Source organism: Macaca thibetana, chromosome 1, assembly GCF_024542745.1.
Source record: "Macaca thibetana thibetana isolate TM-01 chromosome 1, ASM2454274v1, whole genome shotgun sequence".
Classification (NCBI taxonomy): Eukaryota; Metazoa; Chordata; class Mammalia; order Primates; family Cercopithecidae; genus Macaca; species Macaca thibetana.
The window spans coordinates 108,442,300-108,465,169 of NC_065578.1; the positions used below are offsets into that span (position 1 = coordinate 108,442,300).

The window sequence follows — 22,870 nt, forward strand, 5'->3', positions numbered from 1 at the left end:
GTGCCTGGCCTTGATTTTTAGTAGAGATGGGGTCTACGTTGCCCAGACTGGTCTCCAACTCCTGGGCTCAAGAGATCCTCCTGCCTAGGCCTCCCAAAGTGCTGGGATTACAGGCATGGGCCATGGTGCCCAGCCCCGCTTTTTTAAATGAAAAGATTCACCCTGATATGCACTGAAATAAAAAAAATTTTCAGCTAGACTAAGCAGCAAGAATTATCAATTACCAGTAATGGGCATAATATTCTGGGAGGAAAAAAAGTCATAAATCAGTCAGATTCAAGGATCAACCTGTTTAACTGTTCATATTTTATTCCTGTATCAGTAGATTAAGAAAGTAAAATTTTCCCAAGCACTGATTTATAGATCATGTTTATAAGTGGCACACAAAAAGTTAAGTTTCATAAACAATAACATTCAGTGATCTACTTAAATCCAATTGTAATCCTTACGTTAAGCTAAGGGCAATAATAATTTAATACAATAGACTAAATACACACAATACCCGTGTATCCAAAACTACAAACATGGTTTCCATAGCCACATATGGTTTTACTCAAGGACACATTTCCACAATGAACAAGTACTTACAAATATGTTAATAAAACACTAACCCAAATGCTTATCCTGCCATGAGCTTTTTAAGCAATGCCATTCCTGCTACTGAAAGCATTTATTTTTAGAAGCTCGAATCTGATCTGGGAAAACGGGTTCTCCTAAAACTTAACAGGATGTTATAAATCTGAAAAGATTTTAAATCAAAAAGCCTTCCAACACAGCATTATTCATGTGAAACTTGATTTCTTAAAAAATAATAACTTGTTATCTGAAGAAAATTAAAACAGATTATCTTTTTAGAGATACAAACATTCTCACAAAAAACTATATTTTCTTCTATCATCTCTTTAACAGAAATGCAAACCAGTTCATTATCTGTATTTGTTATTTTGAGACAGAGTCACACTCTCTTGCTCAGGTTGGAGTGCAATGGCACCATCTCAGCTCACTGCAATGTCTGCCTCCTGGGTTCAAAGCAGTTCTTCTGCCTCAGCCTCCCGAGTAGCTGGGATTACACGCACATGTCTCCATGCCTGGCTAATTTTTAAATTTTTAGTAGAGGCAAGGTTTTGCCATGTTGGCCAGGCTGGTCTCGAACTCCTGGCCTCAAGTGATCTGCCTGCCTCAGTCTCCCAAAGTGCTGGGATTACAGGCGTGAGCCACCACACCTGGCCTAGTTCATTTCTTTAATAATAAACTAGACAATAAACTAGTTGCTGTCTAAAAACTTCTGACTACATGAAGTACAAGTCTGAGCTGTTGAGTCAAAAATGCCATTTAGATTTCACATATTAAATAGCTACAGTAGGCCAGGCATGGTGGCTCACACCTGTAATCCCAGCACTTTGGGAGGCCGAGGCAGGTGGATCACGAGGTCAAGAGATTGAAACCATCCTGGCTAACACGGTGAAACCCCGCCTCTACTAAAAATACAAAAAATTAGCCAGGCGTGGTGGTGGGCACCTGTAGTTCCAGCTACTCAGGAGGCTGAAGAAGAAGAATCACTTGAACCTGGGAGGTGGAGCTTACAGTGAGCTGAGATCGTGCCACTGCCCTCCAGCCTGGTGACAGAGCGAGACTTTTTAAAAAAAAAAAAAAAAAAGCTACAGTATAGCTTACAAGGGCATAAACATACCTAACAGATAAATACTACTTTAACCTTTCGATAGTCAAAAGTCAGAAGGAACGGCATGGCTTGCAAGATACATTGACTTATGTGTGGTCATTAAACCCCAGTAAGTAATTCAAGTATGGTAATACAAAGGCAGGCAATTAAATACATCAATATCACTCTAAAATCAAAGGCATAAAAATAAAGGCTGAAAACTTTCTCTGTCTTTCATTTACCTGGCTAGATATCAGAACCTTACTTTAGAAAATATACAATTATTATATATGATTTCCCCAGATGGTAATTTTCAGAAACTACAAAAAGTGTCAAGATCCATAGTTTGCTTCATCAAATGCTTTTCTAGCTCGTTTCAATTCTTCATTCATAGTAAGCAAGTCTTTAACCCTGGCAAACTTTCTTGGGTCCTTTCGAATCAAGAAGACAATATCTTCAACTTGTACTCGACCTTGTCTTCCAATCGACATTGCCTTGTGAGTCTATTACAAAGAAACATATTATATTTAATTTTTTACAATCTAATATTTTACTGTTTTAATTTGCATTTATTAATTGCAAGTGAGGTAGAAGATTTTCTCTCATTATTATGGCTATATCATGGCTATTCATTTGTGAATTATCTTTCTACTTATGTCCTCTGTCCATTTTCTTTTTTTTTTTTTTGAGACGGAGTCTCGCTCTGTCGCCCGGGCTGGAGTGCGGTGGCCGGATCTCAGCTCACTGCAAGCTCCGCCTCCCGGGTTTACGCCATTCTCCTGCCTCAGCCTCCCGAGTAGCTGGGACTACAGATGCCCGCCACCTCGCTCGGCTAGCTTTTTGTATTTTTTAGTAGAGACGGGGTTTCAACGTGTTTGCCAGGATGGTCTTGATCTCCTGACCTCGTGATCCGCCTGTCTCCGCCTCCCAAAGTGCTGGGATTACAGGCTTGAGCCACCGCGCCCGGCCCCTCTGTCCATTTTCTAGTGGGTTATTAGCAATGTTCCCCTTTTTGTTTCACAGGCACTTTAAAAAAATATCTTTTTTTTTGAGACGGAATCTCACTCTGTCGCCCAGGCTGGAGTGTAGTGGCGCGATCTCGGCTCACTACACGCTCCGCCTCCCGGGTTCACGCCATTCTCCTGCCTCAGCCTCCTGAGTAGCTGGAACTACAGGTGCCCGCCACCACGCCCGGCTACTTTTTTAAATATTTTCAGTAGATACGGGGTTTCACTGTGTTAGCCACGCTTGTCTTGAACTCCTGAACTCAGGCGATCCACCTGCCTCGGCCTCCCAAAGTCCTGGGATTACAGGTGTGAGCCACCATGCCCAGCCAAAAAAATATCTTAAGGACATTAAAATGTCAACTTTATTGTTCCTTTTCTGTTTTTTGATATATGTAGATTTTGTCTTCATTTGTATAAAATAATTTTATCATTTTGTGTACTCACCCATTTCATTTATGCTTTGTGTCCTCCTCCATCTTAATACCCAATAAATATTGGTGGATTTTCTAAAAATCAAATAAATCTCATCCCCTGTCATTATATACTCACCTGTGTAAAATTGAAGACCTATCATAGCATTATTTCTAATGACTAAAAAATAGAAGCTAAATACTTAATAATACGGCATTGAGCCGGACATAGTGGCTCACACTGGTAATCCCAGAACTTTGTGAGGCTGAGGGGTTAGATCGCTTGAACCCAGGAGTTCAAGACCAACCTGGGCAACATAGTGAGACCCCGTCTCTACAAAAAATTTAAAAATTAACAGAGTTTGCCAGGCGCGGTGGCTCACGCCTGTAATCCCAGCACTTTGGGATGCCAAGGCAAGCAGATCAAGAGGTCAGGAGATCAAGACTATCCTGGCTAACATGGTGAAACCCCATCTCTACTAAAAACACAAAAAATTAGCCTGGCGTGGTGGCAGGCGCCTGTAGTCCCAGCTACTTGGGAGGGTGAGGCAGGAGATGGATTGAACCCAGGAGGCGGGGCTTGCAGTGAGCGGAGATCATGCCACTGCACTCCAGCCTGGGCGACAGAGCGACACTCTGTCTCAAAAAAAAAAAAAACTAAAAAAATTAAAAAAAAAAAAAAAAAAGCAGAGCATGGTGGCATATGCCTGTAGTCCCAGGTATTTGAGAGGCTGAAGTGGGAGGACCACTTGAGTCTGGAAGGTCTCAGCTGCAGTGCACAATGATCATGCCACTGCACTCCAGCTGCGGCAACAGAGTGAGATCCTGTCACACACACACACACACACACGTATATATTTAAATACTGGAAAAGGAGGAGAAAAAAATAAACCTATATTGGATAATGGCATTATGGGTAATATTTTTATTTTATTCAAGGATTTTAAAATTATGTTCTTATAAAAAATGGAAGAGGCTAGGTGCGGTGGCTCACGCTTATAATCCCAGCACTTTGGGAGGCCAGGGCTGGCAGATCACCTGAGGTCGGGAGTTCGAGACCAGTCTGACCAATGAAGAGAAACCCTGTCTCTATTAAAAATACAAAATTATCCAGGCGTGGTGGCACATGCCTGTAATCCCAGCTCCTCAGAGGCTGAGGCAGGAGAATCCCTTGAACCTGGCAGGTGGAGGTTGCGGTGAGCCGAGATCACGCCATTGCACTCCAGCCTGGGCAACAAGAATGAAACTCTGTCTCAAAAAATAAAAGGAAGAAGTGGGGATAGAATATGTATGTATAACCTCCATCCTTAATGATAAACAGTAACCAATAACTTCTGCAAACAAGCACTCAAATGGATAGCTTATTTCAAAGGGATGACATAAGTTCTACTCTTACCTAAAGTTTAATATTTCAAATCTATTCTTCAATTAAGTAAGACCAGTTAGGAAAGAATCTTACCATTTCAGTGATAAACTCTATGACAAGATCTTCAAGAATATCCACTGACTCAGTGTAAGGATTCTGGTCATCCCCAAAGCCATACATCATACATCGCACTGTAAAAGAACAATCACTTTTCTTTACTTTTATAGATTTAACAATTTAATGCTTTAAAAAAATAAACTAGAAGTGAACCAAGTTATAGATAATATTGGTATAAAAACATATTTACATTGTATTTGTTATCTCCAAGTATGGATTCTGGTGTAAAACGTTTAAGGACAGTCTGATGACCAACTGTTCCCATGTAGCCTCCAACCAAACTCTTCCTTCCTCCGAGCTACTGAACCCTAAGGTAAACAGTGTTTTCCTAATCTCTATCATCTACTTACCAGTCCCTGACCCAGCAGAACACCTTTAAGTAGGAAACTCCGGCAGGGGACAGGACAGACAGCAACAGCTTAGCCTTTTTTGGAGGCAGTTTTTGTGTGTGGGCATGGCAGAGGGGCATTGGAAAAAAGGCAGATTCTTTACTGATATTACCATAGGGGAAAAGACATGAGAGAAAGTTCTCCAAATAGGTTTTTTTTTTTTTTTTTTTTGAGACAGAGTCTCCCTCTGTCACCCAGGCTGGAGTGCAGTAGCACCATCTTGGCTCACTGCAAGCTCCACCTTCCGGGTTCACGCCATTCTCCTGCCTCAGCCTCCTGAGTAGCTGGAACTACAGGTGCCCACCACCACGCCCGGCTAATTTTTTGTATTTTTAGTAGAGACGGGGTTTCACCATGTTAGCCAGGATGGTCTTGATCTCCTGACCTCGTGATCCACCTGCCTCGGCCTCCCAAAGTGCTGGGATTACAGGCGTGAGCCACTGTGCCTGGCCCCAAATACTTTCTTACAGGAAGCAACACGGTAATCAAAATTAGAAAGCAGAGGGCTTACTACAAGGAATTTTGACATTTCCTAGATCAACACAACTGCTGGCAAAGCCCTTTCAGGCTTCATCGGAGGAAACCATAGGAAATGAAAAAGGTAAGTCTAGGTCGGGTGCAGTGGCCCACACCTGTAATCCAGCACTTTGGGAGGCCCAGGCAACTAGACTGCTTGAGCTCAGGAGTTTGAGACAAGCCTGGGCAACATGGCGAAACCCTGGCTCTACAAAAAAACCCCACAAAAATTAGCTGGGCGAAGGCCGGGATGGTGGCTCACGCCTGTAATTCCAGCACTTCGGGAGGCTAAGGCAGATCACTTGAGGCCAGAAGTTTGAGATCAGCCTGGCCAACAAGGTGAAGCCCCGTCTCTACTAAAAACAAAACACAAAAGTCAGCTGGGGGTGTTGGCAAATGCTTATAATCTCAGCTACTCGGGAGGCTGAGGCATGAGAATCGCTTGAATCCAGGAGGCAGAGGTTGCAGTGAGCTGAGATCGCGCCACTGCACTCCAGCCTGGGTGACAGAGACTGTGTCTCAAAAATAATAATAATAATAATCATAGAGAGAGAAGTCTAATATACAGAAAAAAAAACTGCAAAAGATAAACCGTATATAGTCCTTATTATATGCCAGGTACTCTCATAAGTCTTTACATATATAACTCATTTAATCCTCACAATGATCCTTTGAGGTAGATACTATTGATTATCCCCATTCTATAGATGAGAAAATTAAAGCACTGCAGTAACTGATTTACCCAAGGTCACAAAGCTAGTAAGAGATGGAACCTGAGTTTGAACCCAGCTGATCTGGTTCAGGTCTTTCCTCATACCCACAACAGCATCGCACTTGTTGGTACTTGTAGTTTAGGGCAGACAGGATCCATATGAATTCTTTTTTTTGCTCCCCTTTTTTTGAGCCAGTCTTGGCTCTGTCGCCCAGGCTGGAGTGGTGTTGCAGTCACAGCTTGCTGCAGCCTCAACCTCCCTGGCTCATGTGAGCAGCTGGGACTACAGGCACATGCCACCATGCCTGTGCTAATTTGTGGGGTTTTTTTGAGATGGAAGTCTCACTGTGTCACCCAGGATAGAGTGCAATGGCATGATCTCAGCTCACTGCAACCTCCACCTCCCAGGTTCAAGAGTTTCTCGAGCTTCAGCCTCCAAGTAGCTGGGATTACAGGCATGCGATACCACACCCACTAATTTTTTTGTATTTTTTAGTAGAGTCAGGGTTTTGCCACGTTACCCAGGATAGTCCTGAATTCCTGGCCTCAAGTGATCTGCCTGCCTTGGCCTCCCAAATTATTGGGATTACAGGCATGAGCCACCACACCCAGCCATTTTAAATTTTTTCTAGAGACAGGGGTCTCGCTATGTTGCCCAGGCTGGTTTTGAACTGGTTTCTAAAAATTTATTTATTTTTGTTTTCTCGTAGAGACAGGGTCCCACCTTGTTGCCCAGGCTGGTATCGAACTCCTGGACTCAAGCAATCCTCCTGCCTTGGCCTCCCAAAGTGCTGGGATTACAGGTGTGAGCCACCATACTCAGCTGAAATCCACATAGGTTCTTATCCTATCACCTATAAACTCCCAGTCCAGAGACAAGCCAGCGCTGTGGTTCACGCCTATAATCCCTGCACTTCTGGAGGCCCAAGTGGGCGGATCTCCTGAGGTCGGGTGTTTGAGATCAGCCTAAACAACATGGTGAAACCCCGTCTCTACTAAATATACAAAAATTAGGGGGGCGTGGTGGCGCTCGCCTGTAATCCCAGCTACTAGGGAGGCTGAGGCAGGAGAATCGCTTGAACCCAGGGGGCAGAGGTTGCGGTGAGCCAAGATCACGCCAATGCATTCCAATGGGCGACAGAGGAAGACTCCGTCTCAAAAAAAAAAAAAAAAAAAGTCCTTGAGACCACCCTAAAATCATACAGAAAAATTTTATACATTATCTGTACATGGGCATTTTTCTGGGAATAATTATAACATTCATCAGATTCTCAAAGGCATATATGTAAATGGTAAGAAACTCTGTCAAATGCTGCAAGTGTTTTATTATCTTGATCTTAGTAGTGGTTACAAGTGTGTGAGTGTGTGTGTGTGTGTGTGTGTGTGCGCACGTGTATACAGTTGCCCCTTAGTATCCTTGGGAGCTTGATTCCAGGACCTCCCGTGGATACCAAAATCTTCAGATGCTCAAATCCCAGATACAAAATGGCATAGTGTTTGCATATAACCTAAACACATCCTATCTATATTTTAAATCATCTCTAGGTTACTTACAATACCTAATACAATGTAAATGCTATGTAAATAGTTGCTATATTATATTGTTTAGGGAATAATGACCAGGAAAAAAAGTCTGTACGTGTTCAATAGAGACACAGTTTTTTTTTCCTGAATATTTTCCATCTGAGGTTGGTTGAATCCATGGATGCAGAACCCATGGATATAGAGGGCTGACTGTATAGTATACATAAAATTCAGCAAGCTGTTCACTTAAGACTTACACAATTTATTGTATCTAAGTTTTATTTTTTTAAAAAAAGGTACGGCTGGGCGCAGTGGCTCACGCCTGTAATCCCAGCACTTTGGGAAGCGGAGGTGGGCGGATCATGAGGTCAGGAGATGGAGACCATCCTGGCTAACACGGTGAAACCCTGTCTCTACTAAAAATACAAAAAATTAGCCTGGCGTGGTGGCGGGTGCCTGTAGTCCCAGCTACTCAGGAGGCTGAGGCAGGAGAATGGCGTGAACCCAGGAGGCAGAGCTTGCAGTGAGCCGAGATCACGCCACTGCACTCCAGCCTGGGTGACAGAGGGAGACTCTGTCTCAAGAAAAAAAAAGAAAAATTACAAAAAGATACTTGTAGAATACTTCTAAAGGAAGAAATGAGTAAATTAAGAATAATTTCTCTATTTAGAAGAAGTAAAAACTAGTAGAAGTACAAAGAGAAGAAAGTAGGCCAGGCCTACAGAAGAAAAGGGTGACTTGGAAACCAGCCTGAGATAGACATGTCCCTAGGATTTACAATGGCAAGAGTCTTTAGGTCCAGAAACAGGAGGAAAAAAACAAACACAGGAACCAATAGTTTTTTGGATTCTGTGCTTTTTTTTTGCCTTTTTTTAAAAAAAGATAATTTTAGATTTACAGCTGAGTTGCAAAAATAGTACACAGTTCCCATATGCCCTATATTCAGCTTCCCCTTATGTTAACATGTTATACAACCATAGGGAGTCATCAAAGCTAAGAAATTAACATCGGTACAAGTACAGACTTTATTCAGATTTTACGAGTTTTTCCACCAATGTCCTTTTTGTTTCAGGTTCCCATACCATTTAGTTGTCATTTCTCCTTAGTTCCCTCTATTCTCTGACAGTTCCTCAACTTTTTCATCTTTCAAAACCTTGACACCTTTTTTTTTTTAATGAAACCACTGTTTACAAAAAACCTTGACACTTTTGAAGAATATTGGTCAGTTATCTTGTAGACTACCCGTGAATTTGGGTTTCTTTGATGTTTCCTCATTAGATTGAAGTTAGACATTACCAGGAAGAATACCAAGGTGATGTGTCCTCTTAATGCATCATATCAGGGGTACATGTCAATATACTGTATATTATTAGTGATGTTTTGATCACTGGGTTAACATGGTGTCTTCCAGAATTCTCCATTGTAAGTTTACTGTTTTTGTTTAAATATTTTGAGGAAGATATTTTGTCACTAACATTTTGATGGGCAGAATTCACCAGACAGAAAATATATTTCACTGGAAAAGGGAAACTTATTCTATGGGAAGTATGTAAACTGTATTTGGTTAAAGGGTCTATAAAGGCATAAACAAATGCCAGACAATGCTTTGAAATTCTATACGCCCACTGCAACCTCTGCCTCCCAGGTTCCAGTGACTCTCCGGCCTCAGCCTCCCAAGCAGCTGGAATTTTTTTTTTTTTTTGAGAGGCAGTCTTGCTCTGTCACCCAGGCTGGAGCACAGTGGTGTCATCTTGGCTCACTGCAACCTCGGCCTCCCAGATTCAAGCGATTCTCCTGCCTCAGCCTCCCAAGTAGGTGGGGCTACAGGCATGTGTCACCACGTCCAGCTAATTTTTTGTATTTTTAGTAGAGACGGGGTTTCACTGTGTTAGCTAGGATGGTCTCGATATCCTGACCTCATGATCCGCCCACCTCAGCCTCCCAAAGTGCTCGGATTACAGGCATGAGCTACTGTGTCCAGCCCTCCAGTAGCGGAATTATAGACACACATCACCACGCCCAGCTAATTTTTGTATTTTCATCAGAGACGGGGTTTTGCCATGTTGGCCAGGCTGGTCTAGAACTCCTGACCTCAAGTGATCCTCCCACCTTGGCCTCCCAAAGTGCTGGGATTACAGGCATGAGTCACTGTATCCAGTCCCCTGCAAACTTTTTTTTTTTAAGGTTCAGGAGAACAGATCTTTCATCAGTAACCTCTGTGAATAGAGTATCTGGCTGGGAGTAGTGGCTCATGCCTGTAATCCCAGCAGTTTGGGAGGCTGAGGCAGGAGGATCACTTGAGGGTAGGAGTTTGAGACCAGCATGGCCAACATGGTGAAACTAGTCTCTACTGAAAATACAAAAATTAGCTGGGTATGGCTGGGCAAGGTGGCTCACACCTGTAATCCCAGCACTTTGGGAGGCCGAGTTGGGTGGATCACCTGAGGTCAGGAGTTTGAGACCAGCCTGGCTAACATGGTGAAACCCGTTTTGTATTTTGTAAAAATACAAAAAAATAGCCGGGGCATGGTGGCGCATGCCTGCAATCGCAGCTACTCAGGAGGCTGAGGCAGGAGAATTGCTTAAACACAGGAGGTGGAGGTTGCCGTAAGACGAGATCACGCCACTGCACTCAAGCCTGGGCGACACAGCAAGGCTCTATCTCAGAGAGAAAAAAAAAAAAAAAATTAACTGAGCATGGTGGCATGTACCTATAGTCCCAGCTATTCAGGAGGCTGAGGTGGGAGGATCACTTAAGCCCAGGAGTTCAAGGTTGCAGTGAGCTGTGATCATGCCACTGTACTTTCGACCCAGTGATAGAAGAGTGAGACCCTGTCTCTAAGAAAATAAATAAAAATTAAGAAAACAATTTTTCTTAAAAAAAGATATACTGACCCTGAAGCTGGGTATGGTGGCTTATGCTTATAATCCCAGCACTTTGGGAGGCTGAGATGGCAGATCATGAGGTCAAGAGATCGAGACCATCCTGGCCAACACGGTGAAACCCCGTCTCTACTAACAATACCAAAATAAGCTGGGCGTGGTGGCACGTGCCTGTAGTCCCAGCTACTCGGGAGGCTGAGTCAGGAGAATCACTTGAGCCACTGCACCCAGCTGTTCACCACCTTCTTACTTTGTACATGGCCTTAGTCCAAAGCCCAAGCCCCAACTCACTTGCTACTCTCCCTCAACACCTGTTGCAGGATCCATTATTACCGGTGGCTTACAGTCAAAGAAGCCTCTGTTTCTACTGCTGCAAAGGCAAGAGGAAAACTAATGGAGGTATGTTCTTCTGCCCTAAATTAAAACACGAACCACATTTGCTCACCTAAAAAGCAATTTATACACACACATACACACACATATAATTGGGGTTAGGATTGGTACTGATTCTGGCCGGGCGCGGTGGCTCAAGCCTGTAATCCCAGCACTTTGGGAGGCCGAGGCGGGCGGATCACAAGGTCAGGAGATCGAGACCATCCTGGCTAACACAGTGAAACCCCGTCTCTACTAAAAATACAAAAAATTAGCCGGGCGCGGTGGCGGGCGCCTGTAGTCCCAGCTACTCGGGAGGCTGAGGCAGGAGAATGGCGGGAACCCGGGAGGCGGAGCTTGCAGTGAGCCGAGATCGCGCCACTGCACTCCAGCCTGGGCGACAGAGCGAGACTCCGTCTCAAAAAAAAAAAAAAAAAAAAAAAAAAAAAAAAAAAAACGGATTGGTACTGATTCAAAAGCTAAACAGAATTTGATAGGCTAGTCTGAGAATATTGTCACTACAGGGAAACATTCAAAGCAATAGATGTACTTTGAAAGGACATGTCCAAAAGTTTTCATCATCTATAACAAAATCATTGTCAAATACTACTTACATTCTTTAGAAAAAAGTCTCTTTCTTTTACCCTGTCCACCTTCTGCACCTCCTCCAATTTCTTCATTTTCTTCCTCAAACTAAAAAATGTATATATAGAAATGTCAAATAATTGCCTTGCATTTGATATTTTAATAATAACATTTTTTTTTCATTTTTAACAGGCAACAAAGCCTAAAGGAAACAGGAAAAAAAAAAAAAAAAAAAAAAAAAAAAACAGGAAAACTTAGCACTGAAGGAGCCTATGTATCTAGTCCAACTTCCAACTCATCCAAAAATGGCTTCTACAATGTTCCTAACAAATATTCCTACTGCTTCTACGTGTAAGAGTTCTAATGACCATAGGTTTTATTTTTAAACAACTAAGGTGGTCTATTGCTACTGTTACTGTTAAACAGTTGATACTGAATCAAAGTCTACCTTTGTAGATTTTGTAGTAAGCAAAACTAATATTTACTAAGCATTTGCATATACGGTGCTAAAAACGTTCCTTAGGTAAGCCCGTAACCCTATTTTGTAACAAGAAAACTGATGTTCAAAGTTAAATAACTTGCTTAGAGAGAATGGAGATTTTGAAATCCAGGCTGTCTTTCAATGCATTCTTTTCCCACTACTTCACAGTAAGTACAGTTTTGTTAACAATTGAACTGTTGGTTCATAGTGAGCGCTAATAGATGTTCGTTTTGACCTCTGATGATTCTGTACGTGTTTCAGTGTCTGGCAAATACAGACCAAAATCAAGGGGAAAGGGGTCACAAAACCTACTCTTCCTTCATGTCCTTCCCCACTTTCTAAAATGATCAATCCTTAGGGAGTGAAGTCCCCGAATTCTGTCGGCTGAATTGACTAAGGCAAGCAGATCCGATCCTGAACTCTGCCTCCGCTACTGAGCCCGAAGGAGTTAAGAAAAGAGAGGTTTGGGACACAGACGGTCACTCACGGTGGGGTCTTCTTCCTCATCTGCCATCCCACTGGCCCGCCAACCCACAGCGTACCCCCGGCAGGCTCCCAGCGGGTTACGCTACTTCCGCCGCCTCACTTCCGGTGACGGGCGGGGCTGGAGCTGGGCCTAGCTGACTGAGGCCTGCTGGAGGACGGTGGTGCTTTCCGGCCTAGCGGCGGAAATGCGACAGTCTCTAGCGGAGGAGGCCGGAGCTCCTCCCTGTAACCCTGAAGGAATTGAAAACTAACAAAGAAAAGGAAATCACGGGCTAGGTGGCGTGTCACCCCTAAATTTGCTACTGTGTATTGAATCACGGCTTCCTGTTTGGGGACTGCGAAGCTATGGATCGTAGGAGGGCTAGCCAGCGGTGCTTTATCTGACACAAATGCTTTTAAATCATTTTAAAGATTTGTGGTTCCACCGTTTCTACGCACTGTGTTAATTATTGGGGATGCTGTGCTTCACCACAAATTTCCAAGAGATGGTGTCCCAAGACTAAGCATTTAAAATTTTGTGAAGGTTTTTTTTTTTTGAGACCAAGTCTCACTTCCTCGCCCAGACTGGAGTGTGCGGTGGCGCGATCCCGGCCCACTGCAACCTCTGCCTCCTGGGTTCAAGCGATTCTCCTGCCTCAGCCTCCCGAGTAGCTGGGATTACAGGCGTGCACCACCATGCCCGGCCTTTTTTTTTTTTTTTTTTTTTTTGAGACGCAGCCTCACTGTCCCCCAGGCTGGAGTGAAGTGGCACAATCCGGGTTCACTGCAGCTTAGACCTGCTGGGCTCAAGCCATCCTCCCACCTCAGCCTCCAAGTAGCTGGGATTACAGGCGCACACCACCAATGCCCAGCTAGTTTTTGTATTTTTAGTAGAGATGGTGTTTCGCCACATGGTCCAGGCTGGTCTGAAACTCTTGGCCTCAAGCGATCTGCCCCCCTCAGCCTCCCAAAGTGCTGGGATTACAAGTGTGAGCCACCGTGTCCATTGGGGAAGGCTTTTGGTCGGAACAATGGTTGGGAAAACCACAGGCATTGGAAGGCCAGAGCTAGGGATATAAAATATGTGTCCTACAGTGTAACAGATGATGCTACATAAAGAAAATCCCGTAATACACACGATTTCTGAATGTCCTGCTGAACATTCGGTGAGTGAAAAGCAATTATCTGAGACTTGAACCTATCTTTGTTAATAAACACAAAGCATTTTCCCACACTTTTAATGTACGTTGAATTTTCTAGGAATGTTATTGCCCCAAAATTGAATAGTAATTTTGTTTTGTTTGGAATTCATTAAGAGTTGTGTACCATTTCAAGAAATAACGTCACCAAAAGCAACATCACTTGTAATAATTTGAATAGTGAATACTGAAAAAAGAACTTTGATTTGAGGAATGTGAGTTAAATTATTAGGCCCTGAGAGGCATTAAAATGAGAGGCAATCACATCCTACTTGCCCCCTTTTGAGCTATGTATTTATGTCTTAAAACTGCTTGCTATTTCACAAGTATTAGGTATAAATTAGCCTAATTATGCCCCACCAGACACTATATCCTACCGCCTATAGCTTGATAATGTTTAGCCAATCACTAATCAATGTTATTTTTGTAAACCAATGAGAATTCCTTAAAGACAACTTTGTATCAGCCCACTCCCTGTCCTCATTCTTTTCCTTTAAAAATCCACTTTTACCTGCTGCTAATCTTAGAGTGTATTCTGGGCCACTTTATGCTGCTGAGTTGCAATCTTCAAGTTTGGCCCAAATAAACTCTCTATTTACATTAATTTTGCCTCAGCTTCTTCGTTTTAGATAGACAATACTCACTCAAATCAGTCTGCATTCAAAGTAATTCTACATATAGGTACAAGCATCTGAAATCATCATTATACCTCGTAGTGCCATCGTGCCTGAGTATTTATATATTGAAACATATGTTGGCCGGGCGCGGTGGCTCATGCGTGTAATCCCACCACTTTGAGAGGCCAAGGCGGTCAGGAGATCGAGACCATCCTGGCTAGCATGGTGAAACCCTGTCTCTACTAAAAAATAAAACAAAAATTAGCCGGCATGATGGTGGGCACCTGTAGTCCCAGCTGCTGGGGAGACTGAGGCAGGAGAATGATGTGAACCCAGGAGGCGGAGCTTGTAGTGAGCAGAGATCGTGCCACTGTACTCCAGCCTGGGTGAGAGTGTGAGACACCATCTCAAAAAAAAAAAAAAAAAAAGATACATTACTATTTTTACTTTACTTTTATATTACCTTTATGCCTGACCTCCTGGACACTGGATCCTGTTAGAGTATTATGTTATTTTCATAATTATGTGAGTAGGTAGATATATTAGTTATTTATTGTTGTGTAACAAATCACCCCAAAACTTGGTAGCTGACAACAAATATTTATCACACAGTTTCTATGGGTCAGCAATGTGGGTGCAATTTAGCTGGGTGCTTGTTGCTCAAGGTCCCTCCTGTTGCAGTCAGGATGTTGGCTGGGGCCACAGTCATACCTCAAGTGTTGATGGAGGAGAATTTGCCAGAGTCACTCACAGGTTGCTGGAGGTTTCAGTTCTTTGAGGTTGTTGGACTAAAGGCCTCAGTTCTTCACCGGATGTTGCCCAGAAGCCTCCCTCAGTTCCTTCCATGTAATCCACTCCATAGGGCAGCTCACAGTGTGCCAGTTGCCTTCCTCCACAGGACACAAGTGAGAGAACCCAGAGGACAGAACTCACAGGTTTTTTGTTACCTGATTTTGGAAGTGACATCCCATCATTTCTGTCCTATTCTATTCCCTAGAAGTGAATAAAAAAGTGCAGCTAGGGCCGGGCGCAGTGGCTCACGCCTGTAATCCCAGCACTTTGGGAGGCGGAGGCGGGCGGATCACGAGGTCAGGAGTTCCAAGACCAGCCTGGCCAACATGGTGAAACCCCATCTCCACTGAAAATACAAAAATTGGCCGGGCGTGGTGGCAGGCGCCTGTAATCCCAGCTACTCAGGAGGCTGAGGCAGGACAGTTGCTTGAACGCAGGAGGCACAGGTTGCAGTGAACTGAGATGGTGCCCCTGTACTCCAGCCAGGGCGACAGAGTGAGACTCTGTCTCAGAAAAGAAAAAAAGTGCAGCCCAAATTCGTGGAGAGGGGATTACATAAGGGCAAGAATATTGCGCTGGAGATCACTGGGGGCTTTCTGAGAGGCCACCTACCACGGTCAATTATATTATTTTTGAATTTCACTGCACAATAATGGAGACATTGTATTTGTTATTAATGTTTAAGGGAGATTGTTGAGCCTGATAGGGTTGAGAACGGCTTTTAGGTAGTGATCCAGTGTCCAGGAGGTCATGCATAAAACATTCATAGTGTCTGTTATTAGGGGAGTAGATAGGTAAAATATGCTGGATGCACAGCATGGAGTACAATGCAGCAATCAGAAGCAATAGATTTAGCAACATGAGAGAACTTGAAAACAGTTTAAAGTAAGAAAGAAACAAGATCTACAACATAATACCATTTATAGAAATTAAAAATACTACTTATTTTACAGGAAAATATAAAAAAGCATAGACATTAAACACACGAGAAAGTTGCAGTGTAGGAGAAATGGGAATAAGGATAAAAGGAATAAATTGATTAATAAAAAGTGAAGGACTTTGGAAGGGCCAATTGTAATAGTATGCCATGAACTGCGGCATGTGAATAATTCAGTCCTGTGAACCTGAGATCCAAAATACAAAGTTGGGGGAAAAATTGCAGTGTGATAAGCAGAGCAGAAGGAAAACACAGAGTGAAAAGTCATGGTGTGCTTCTACAAGATGTTCTATGTAGGTTGCCAGGGCCAAGTTTGTTGGGTGGGGATGCAGGAAATGAGACTGGATATGCGTGTGAAAGGCCTTAAATGTTTTCTTCAGAGACTGAAATTCAAACTACAGAGTTCTTGGGAAGTCTTTAAACAGATGTGTCACACGACTTTACAGTTTTTAAAAAGATCACTTTAGTGGGGAAACTAGGATGAGAGATGATTATAAGCTGAATTAAGGCAAAGAGGAAGAAGGAACTGATTTAAGACAAACTTTAAGAGACAATTTACAGAACTTTGTGACAATGTGAGAGCTATGGACAGAAGCATGGAATGCTATTAATATAAATAGGAAAGAAAAAGGGGAAAGAAGTTGGAAGTGGAAGGAAATGAGTTTAGTCTGTGTTTGAGAGTCTGGAGATGTCCTAAAGGTGATGGAAATCCAGGCCAGGAATTACAGGCCCAGAAATCCACAGAAAAATTAGTACTAGATCTACGCCAGGCACGGTGGCTCACGCCTATAATCCTAGCACTTTGGGAGGCCAAGACGGGCAGATTGCCTGAGCTCAGAAGTTCGAGACCAGCCTGGGCAACATGGTGAAACCCTGTCTGTATACTAAAATACCAAAAAAAAAAAAAAAAAAAAAAACAGAGAAAGAAAAGTTAGTACTAGAGAAAATGACACGGGAGACATCACAAAGTGATAGTCTAGAGATTGCACAGAAACAAAGGCAGAATAGGGCAAAGGGCACAGCCTTAGAAACAGTACATCAAAGAGACAGAGTGACAGAAGGAATGGTCAAAGAGGTAGGAAAAGATAAAAGTAGGAAAAGGGGAGGAGGAGAGGGAGGAGAACTGAAAACCCAAAAAGAAAAAGTTTCAAAAAGAAGCAGGTGTTGGGAATTTGAGGCGGGCTGATCACTTGAGGTCTGGAGTTTCAGACCAGCCTGGCCAACATGGTGAAAACGTCTCCACCCAAAAAAAAAAAAAAAATTAGCCAGGTTTGGTGGCGAGTGCTTGTAGTCCCAGTGGCTTGGGAGGCTGAGGGAGAAGAATCGCTTGAACCTGAGAGGCGGAGGTTGCAGTACTGAAGGTAGAAAAGCAGAGAGGAAAGTAGCCTTAAGAGGGCAGTAAAGACTGGGAGCGGTGGCTCCCAGCACTTTGGGAGGCCAAGGCGGGCAGATCAAGAGGTCAAGAGATCAAGACCATCCTGGCTAACATGGTGAAACCCTATCTCTACTAAAAATGCAAAAACTAGCTGGGTGTGGTGGCACGCACCTGTAGTCCCAGCTACTTGGGAGGCTGAGGCAGAAGAATCACTTCAACCTGGGAGGCGGAGGTTGTAGTGAGCTGAGATGGCGCTACTGCACTCTAGCCTGGTGACAAGAGCGAGACTCCATCTCAAAAAAAAAAAAGAAAAAAAAAGAGGGCAAGAGGGCAGTAGGATCAAGAAATGTGGACTTTGAATGAATGATTACTGAATGAATAGAAGCTGTGAACTTATCCCAGTCATTTAGCCAACTGCTCAGAAAATCCTGTTTTCCATTATAGCAAAAAAATGGAATGAGCTTTTAATGAAAAAGGTAATGACAAGAGATTTGTTCACAAAAGAATGGATTCAGTAGAGAGGTAATTGATAGAAGGAAGAAATGGAGCTGTATGAGAGTAATTTGGAAGGAATGGCAGGGGTGGGATTATCAGAAATGAGGAAAGCAGGAGCTGGATGGTCGGTTTGAGAGGTGTTAGTGATGGGATATGGGCAGGCAGGTAGCAGCAGTCAAACTCCAAATCAAGGCAGAAGCTTTGCAGTCCCACCCCTACCTCCACTTTCACCCCTCCATCCCAGGCTGTAAACTTCTACAGTGCATCTCCCTAATTTGGGTTCAGTGAGGTAATGTCACTTTTTAAACGACTTTCAGAATTTCTGCAATAGTCTTAATACAGTCTTAACCACACTGCCTGTACTCCATGGTTAAATATGCAGACTCTGAGATCAGATAGGTTGAGTTTGAAATCCTAGCTGTATTATTTATCAGCTATGTTACCTTAAGACAACTTACTTGACCTGCTGGTACATCCACTTCCTCATCTATGACAGGGGGATAATAATAGTTACTAACCATATAAGGTTATTATGAGGCTTAAATTTATTAATAACCATAAAGTGTTTTGGGTAGTACCTGGCATGTAGTAAATATTCCATAAGTATTGTTGTTTTTATTATTTATTTATTTATTTTTTGAGACAGAGTTTTGCTCTTGTTGCCTAGGCTGGAGTGCAATGGTGTGATCTTGGTTCACCTCAACCTCTGCCTCCCAGGTTCAAAGGATTCTTCTGCCTCAGCCTCCCGAGTAGCTGGGATTACAGGCATGCGCCACCACGCCCAGCTAATTTTGTATTTTTAGTAGAGATAGGGTTTCTCCATGTTGGTCAGACTGGTCTTGAACTCCCGACCTTAGTTGATCCGCCCACCTTGGCCTCCCAAAGTGCTGGGAGTACAGGCGTGAGCCACCGCACCTGGCAGTTGTTTTTATTTAAGAGCCTTTCACCATTATCTTCTGCTGTTGTCCTTCATGAGCTCTACATTCCAGTTCCACAAAGCCACATTCAATTATTCATGCAATAAATATTCATGAAAGCACTTGCAAAATGTTCAGCACTAGCTATGGGACTGTGGATAAAATGACAAACAAAACAAATGAACATTACAGTATAGCAGGGGGACATAAGTTAAACGGATATCGTATGCTTTGGAAAGATGACCAGGGAAGGAGACTGAAGGTCCGAGAAGTCTCCCTTGAGCAATTGAAGTCTGAGTTGGGACTTGAGGGATGAATGTGAGTTAGCCATTGAAGGAGGAAGGGGAGGCTTTACTGTGCCTAATCTTAGCTTGCACTTTCCCTCTCCAGGCCTTTGATGGCTCAATTCCCTCCCCACTAGAATGCTCTTTATATCTGCTTATTGAAATGCTATAGGCTTTTCAGGCCCGGCTAAAATGTCTGCTCCTCAATAAAGCCTTCCCTGAACGCTCCAGCTGAAGGCTGTTTCTTCTTTCTACTCCCCCAGCATTTCGTTTTCATTTTCCTTGGGCACTTTTCACTTTCTACTGTATTTTTCGTTATTTATAAACACGGCTTATCTTTTTCTACTAAATCTTAAACTTTTTAAGAAGAGAGTCTATTTCTCATTCATCTTTGAGTTCCCAAAGGCTAGCACATTCCTTAGATTTAGAAGTCCTGGAACAAATGTTGTAGCATAAATTAATGCCTATTTGACATCCCTTTTCAAATATGTTGTAATTCAAATGAAGCTATTGTTGCAAGCTGTGCCTTTGAGGCTGAACTTACTGTTTGGTTAAACCAGAAATGCCACAGTCATGGTCCCATGACTGATTAGTGTTCACCACAATAACTGCAACAACCCTAACAAACAGGCCACTGTTCTTGACTGACAGGCGTTTGGCAACAACTACCAGTTCTCCAGTGTACTGAAATGAATTGAGGAAGGACTGTCTGAATTGAGAATCCCTAGGCCGGTAGGCTCTATTTATTCTTTGCAGTTGGGCTGCAAGAGTTGGTGACCCAGGCTTTGGCCTGATGTGAGACACGATTGCACTGGGTGGCAGTGAGGCTATGAGACTTTCCAGGGTGACAGAAACATTAATGATTGTAACAAAATAATCAAAGATCATTATTAGTGGAAAGCACTGTAATTTGAGGCAGTGTGATAACAAGGGAAAGGGAGCTTTGAACTTAGACCTGGGTTTGGATTCTAACAGGCTATGTTATCTCTCCCACATCCTTTCTTTACGTCTCAAGATTTCATTAACAACAAAAAAAAGTCGGTAAAACAGTTGTGAAAATCAAAGATGCTGTCTTTACATAATGTTCATGTTCTATTAAAATGTGTTTATTCATCTATCTTACTCAATATATTTCGTTCTCTGAGGACAGGGACTTATTTTTGCCTCATTGCTGGAAAATCTAGCAAACTGCTTAGCACACAGTTGTAGACACTGGCAAATACTTTTTTTTTTTTTTTTTTTTGAGACAGGGTCTCGCTCTGTCATCCAGGCTGGAGTGCAGTTGTGCAATCATGACTCACTGCAACCTCCACTTACAGGGCTGAGGTGATTCTGTTACCTCAGCCTTCCATGTAGCTGGGACCACAGGCATGCATCACCATGCCTGGCTAATTTTTGTATTTTTTTTGTAGAGACGGGCTTTCACTGTATTGTGCAGGCCAGTCTTGAACTCTTGAGCTCAAGCGATCTGCCCACCTCAGCACCCAAAGTGCCAGGGCTACAGGCGTGAGCCACCAGGCCAACCACAGATACTTTTTAAACAAATGAACAACAACAATAATAGCTATCATTTATGGAACACTTATTCATGTCAGATATTGTTTTAAATAGTAATTCATTTAATCCTCCAATAACCTTAGAAAGGAGCTAACTCAATTTCACAGAAAACTGAACTTTTTTCTTTTTTCGAGATGAGGTCTCGCTCTGTCACCAGGCTGGAGTGCAGTGGCGCGATCTCAGCTCACTGCAACCTCCTTCTCCCTGGTTCAAGCGATTCTCCTGCCTCAGCCTCCCGAGTAGCTGGGACTACAGGTGCCTGCCACCACGCCCAGTTAATTTTTGTATTTTTAGTAGAGACGGGGTTTCACATGTTGGCCAGGATAATCTTGATCTCTTGACCTTGTGATCCGCCCACCTAGGCCTCCCAAAGTGCTGGGATTACAGGCGTGAGTCACTGCACCTGGCCAACATTTTTTTTTAGAATATAAAGGTCTTGACACAACTAATTTTGAAATAGCCTGGTAAGACTCACTCTATTCAATTAAAAAAAGGTAAAATATCTTATACAACATGAAAAAGAAAAAATATGGTGGAGGGAGCCGGGCACAGTAATCCCAGCACTTTGGGAGGCCGAGGTGGGTGGATCACAAGGTCAGGAGATTGAGACTATCCTGGCTAACATGGTGAAACCCTGTCTCTACTAAAAATACAAAAAATTATCCGGGCGTGGTGGTGGGCGCCTGCATAGTCCCAGAGACTCCTGAGGCTGAGGCAGGAGAATGGCGTGAACCCGGGAGGCGGAGCTTGCAGTGAGCTGAGATCCTGCCACTGTACTCCAACCTGGCCGACAGAGGTAGACTCCGTCTCAAAAAAAAAAAAAAAATGGTGGAGGGAGAAAGAAGAAATAAATTTAAGAGCGGGAGAAAAAAAGTAGGAAGAATAGAGACAGACATGGAAAATGGAAAATGAAGAAAGAGAAAAGTAAATTTTGAGCGGAGTAAAAAAACCAACTGTTTAATCAGAATAAAATACTCTGTGCAATATTTTAAAACTCGTAATTTGAGGCTGGGCGCAGTGGCTCACACCTGTAATCCCAGCACTTTGGGAGGTTGAGGTGGGCAGATCACGAGGTCAGGAGATCGAGACCATCCTGGCTAACATGGTGAAACCCCATATCTACTAAAAATACAGAAAATTAGCCGGGCGTGGTGGCGGGCGCCTGTAGTCCCAGCTACTCAGGAGGCTGAGGCAGGAGAATGGCGTGAACCCGGGAGGCGGAGCTTGCAGTGAGCTGAGATTGCACCACTGAACTCCAGCCTGGGCGACAGAGTTAGACTCCGTCTCAAAAATAAAATAAAATAAAATAAAAATCGTAATTTGGCCGGGCGCGGTGGCTCAAGCCTGTAATCCCAGCACTTTGGGAGGCCGAGACGGGCGGATCACGAGGTCAGGAGATCGAGACCATCCTGGCTAACACCGTGAAACCCCGTCTCTACTAAAAATACAAAAAACTAGCCGGGCGAGGTGGCGGGCGCCTGTAGTCCCAGCTACTCCGGAGGCTGAGGCAGGAGAATGGCCTAAACCCGGGAGGCGGAGCTTGCAGTGAGCTGAGATCCGGCCACTGCACTCCAGCCCGGGCTACAGAGCAAGACTCCGTCTCAAAAGAAAAAAAAAAAAAAAAAATCGTAATTTGCCACTGGGCGCGGTGGCTCACGCCTGTATTCCCAGTACTTTGGAAGGCCGAGGTGGGTGGATCACGCCGTTAGGAGTTCAAACCAGCCTGGCCAACATAGTGAAACCCCATCTCTACCAAAAATACAAAACTTAGCCCGGCATGATGGTGCGTGCCTGTAGTTCCAACTACTTGGGAGGAGAGGCAAGAGAATTGCTTGAACCCAGGAAGGGAAGATTGCAGTGAGCCATGATCGCACCACTGTACTCCAGCTTGGGCAACAGAATGAGACTTCGTCTGGAAAAAAAAAAAAAAAAAATGTAATTTGCCAATTAATCACTCCTGATGGTTTTTCAGCTTTGATTTCATGCTTAATTTTTTTTTTTTTTTCTGTTTTATGAGACATAGTCTTGCTTTGTCTCCCAGGCTGGAGTCCAGTGGCCTGATCTTGGCTTAATGCAACCTCTGTCTCGCCGGTTCAAGTGATTCTCCTGCCTCAGCATCCCGAGTAGCTAGGATTAAAGACACACCACCACGCTCAGCTAATTTTTGTATTTTTAGTAGAGACAGGGTTTCACCATGTTGCCAGGTTGGT

At 43.5% G+C, this 22,870-nt stretch overlaps 1 protein-coding gene across 1 annotated transcript; it reads right to left on the bottom strand.

Annotated features, from left to right (window-relative positions):
• Positions 1 to 275: 275 nt before the first annotated feature.
• LOC126930245 (transcription initiation factor TFIID subunit 13) lies at positions 276 to 12,540 on the bottom strand. The gene is made up of 4 exons (XM_050747102.1): positions 12,510 to 12,540; positions 11,571 to 11,649; positions 4,537 to 4,634; positions 276 to 2,163 (listed from the first exon to the last, which is right to left on the bottom strand). The coding sequence occupies exons 1-4, from the start codon at positions 12,534 to 12,536 to the stop codon at positions 1,993 to 1,995; spliced, it is 375 nt and encodes a 124-aa protein (XP_050603059.1). The 5' UTR covers positions 12,537 to 12,540; the 3' UTR covers positions 276 to 1,992.
• Between the last annotated feature and the right edge of the window lie 10,330 nt (positions 12,541 to 22,870).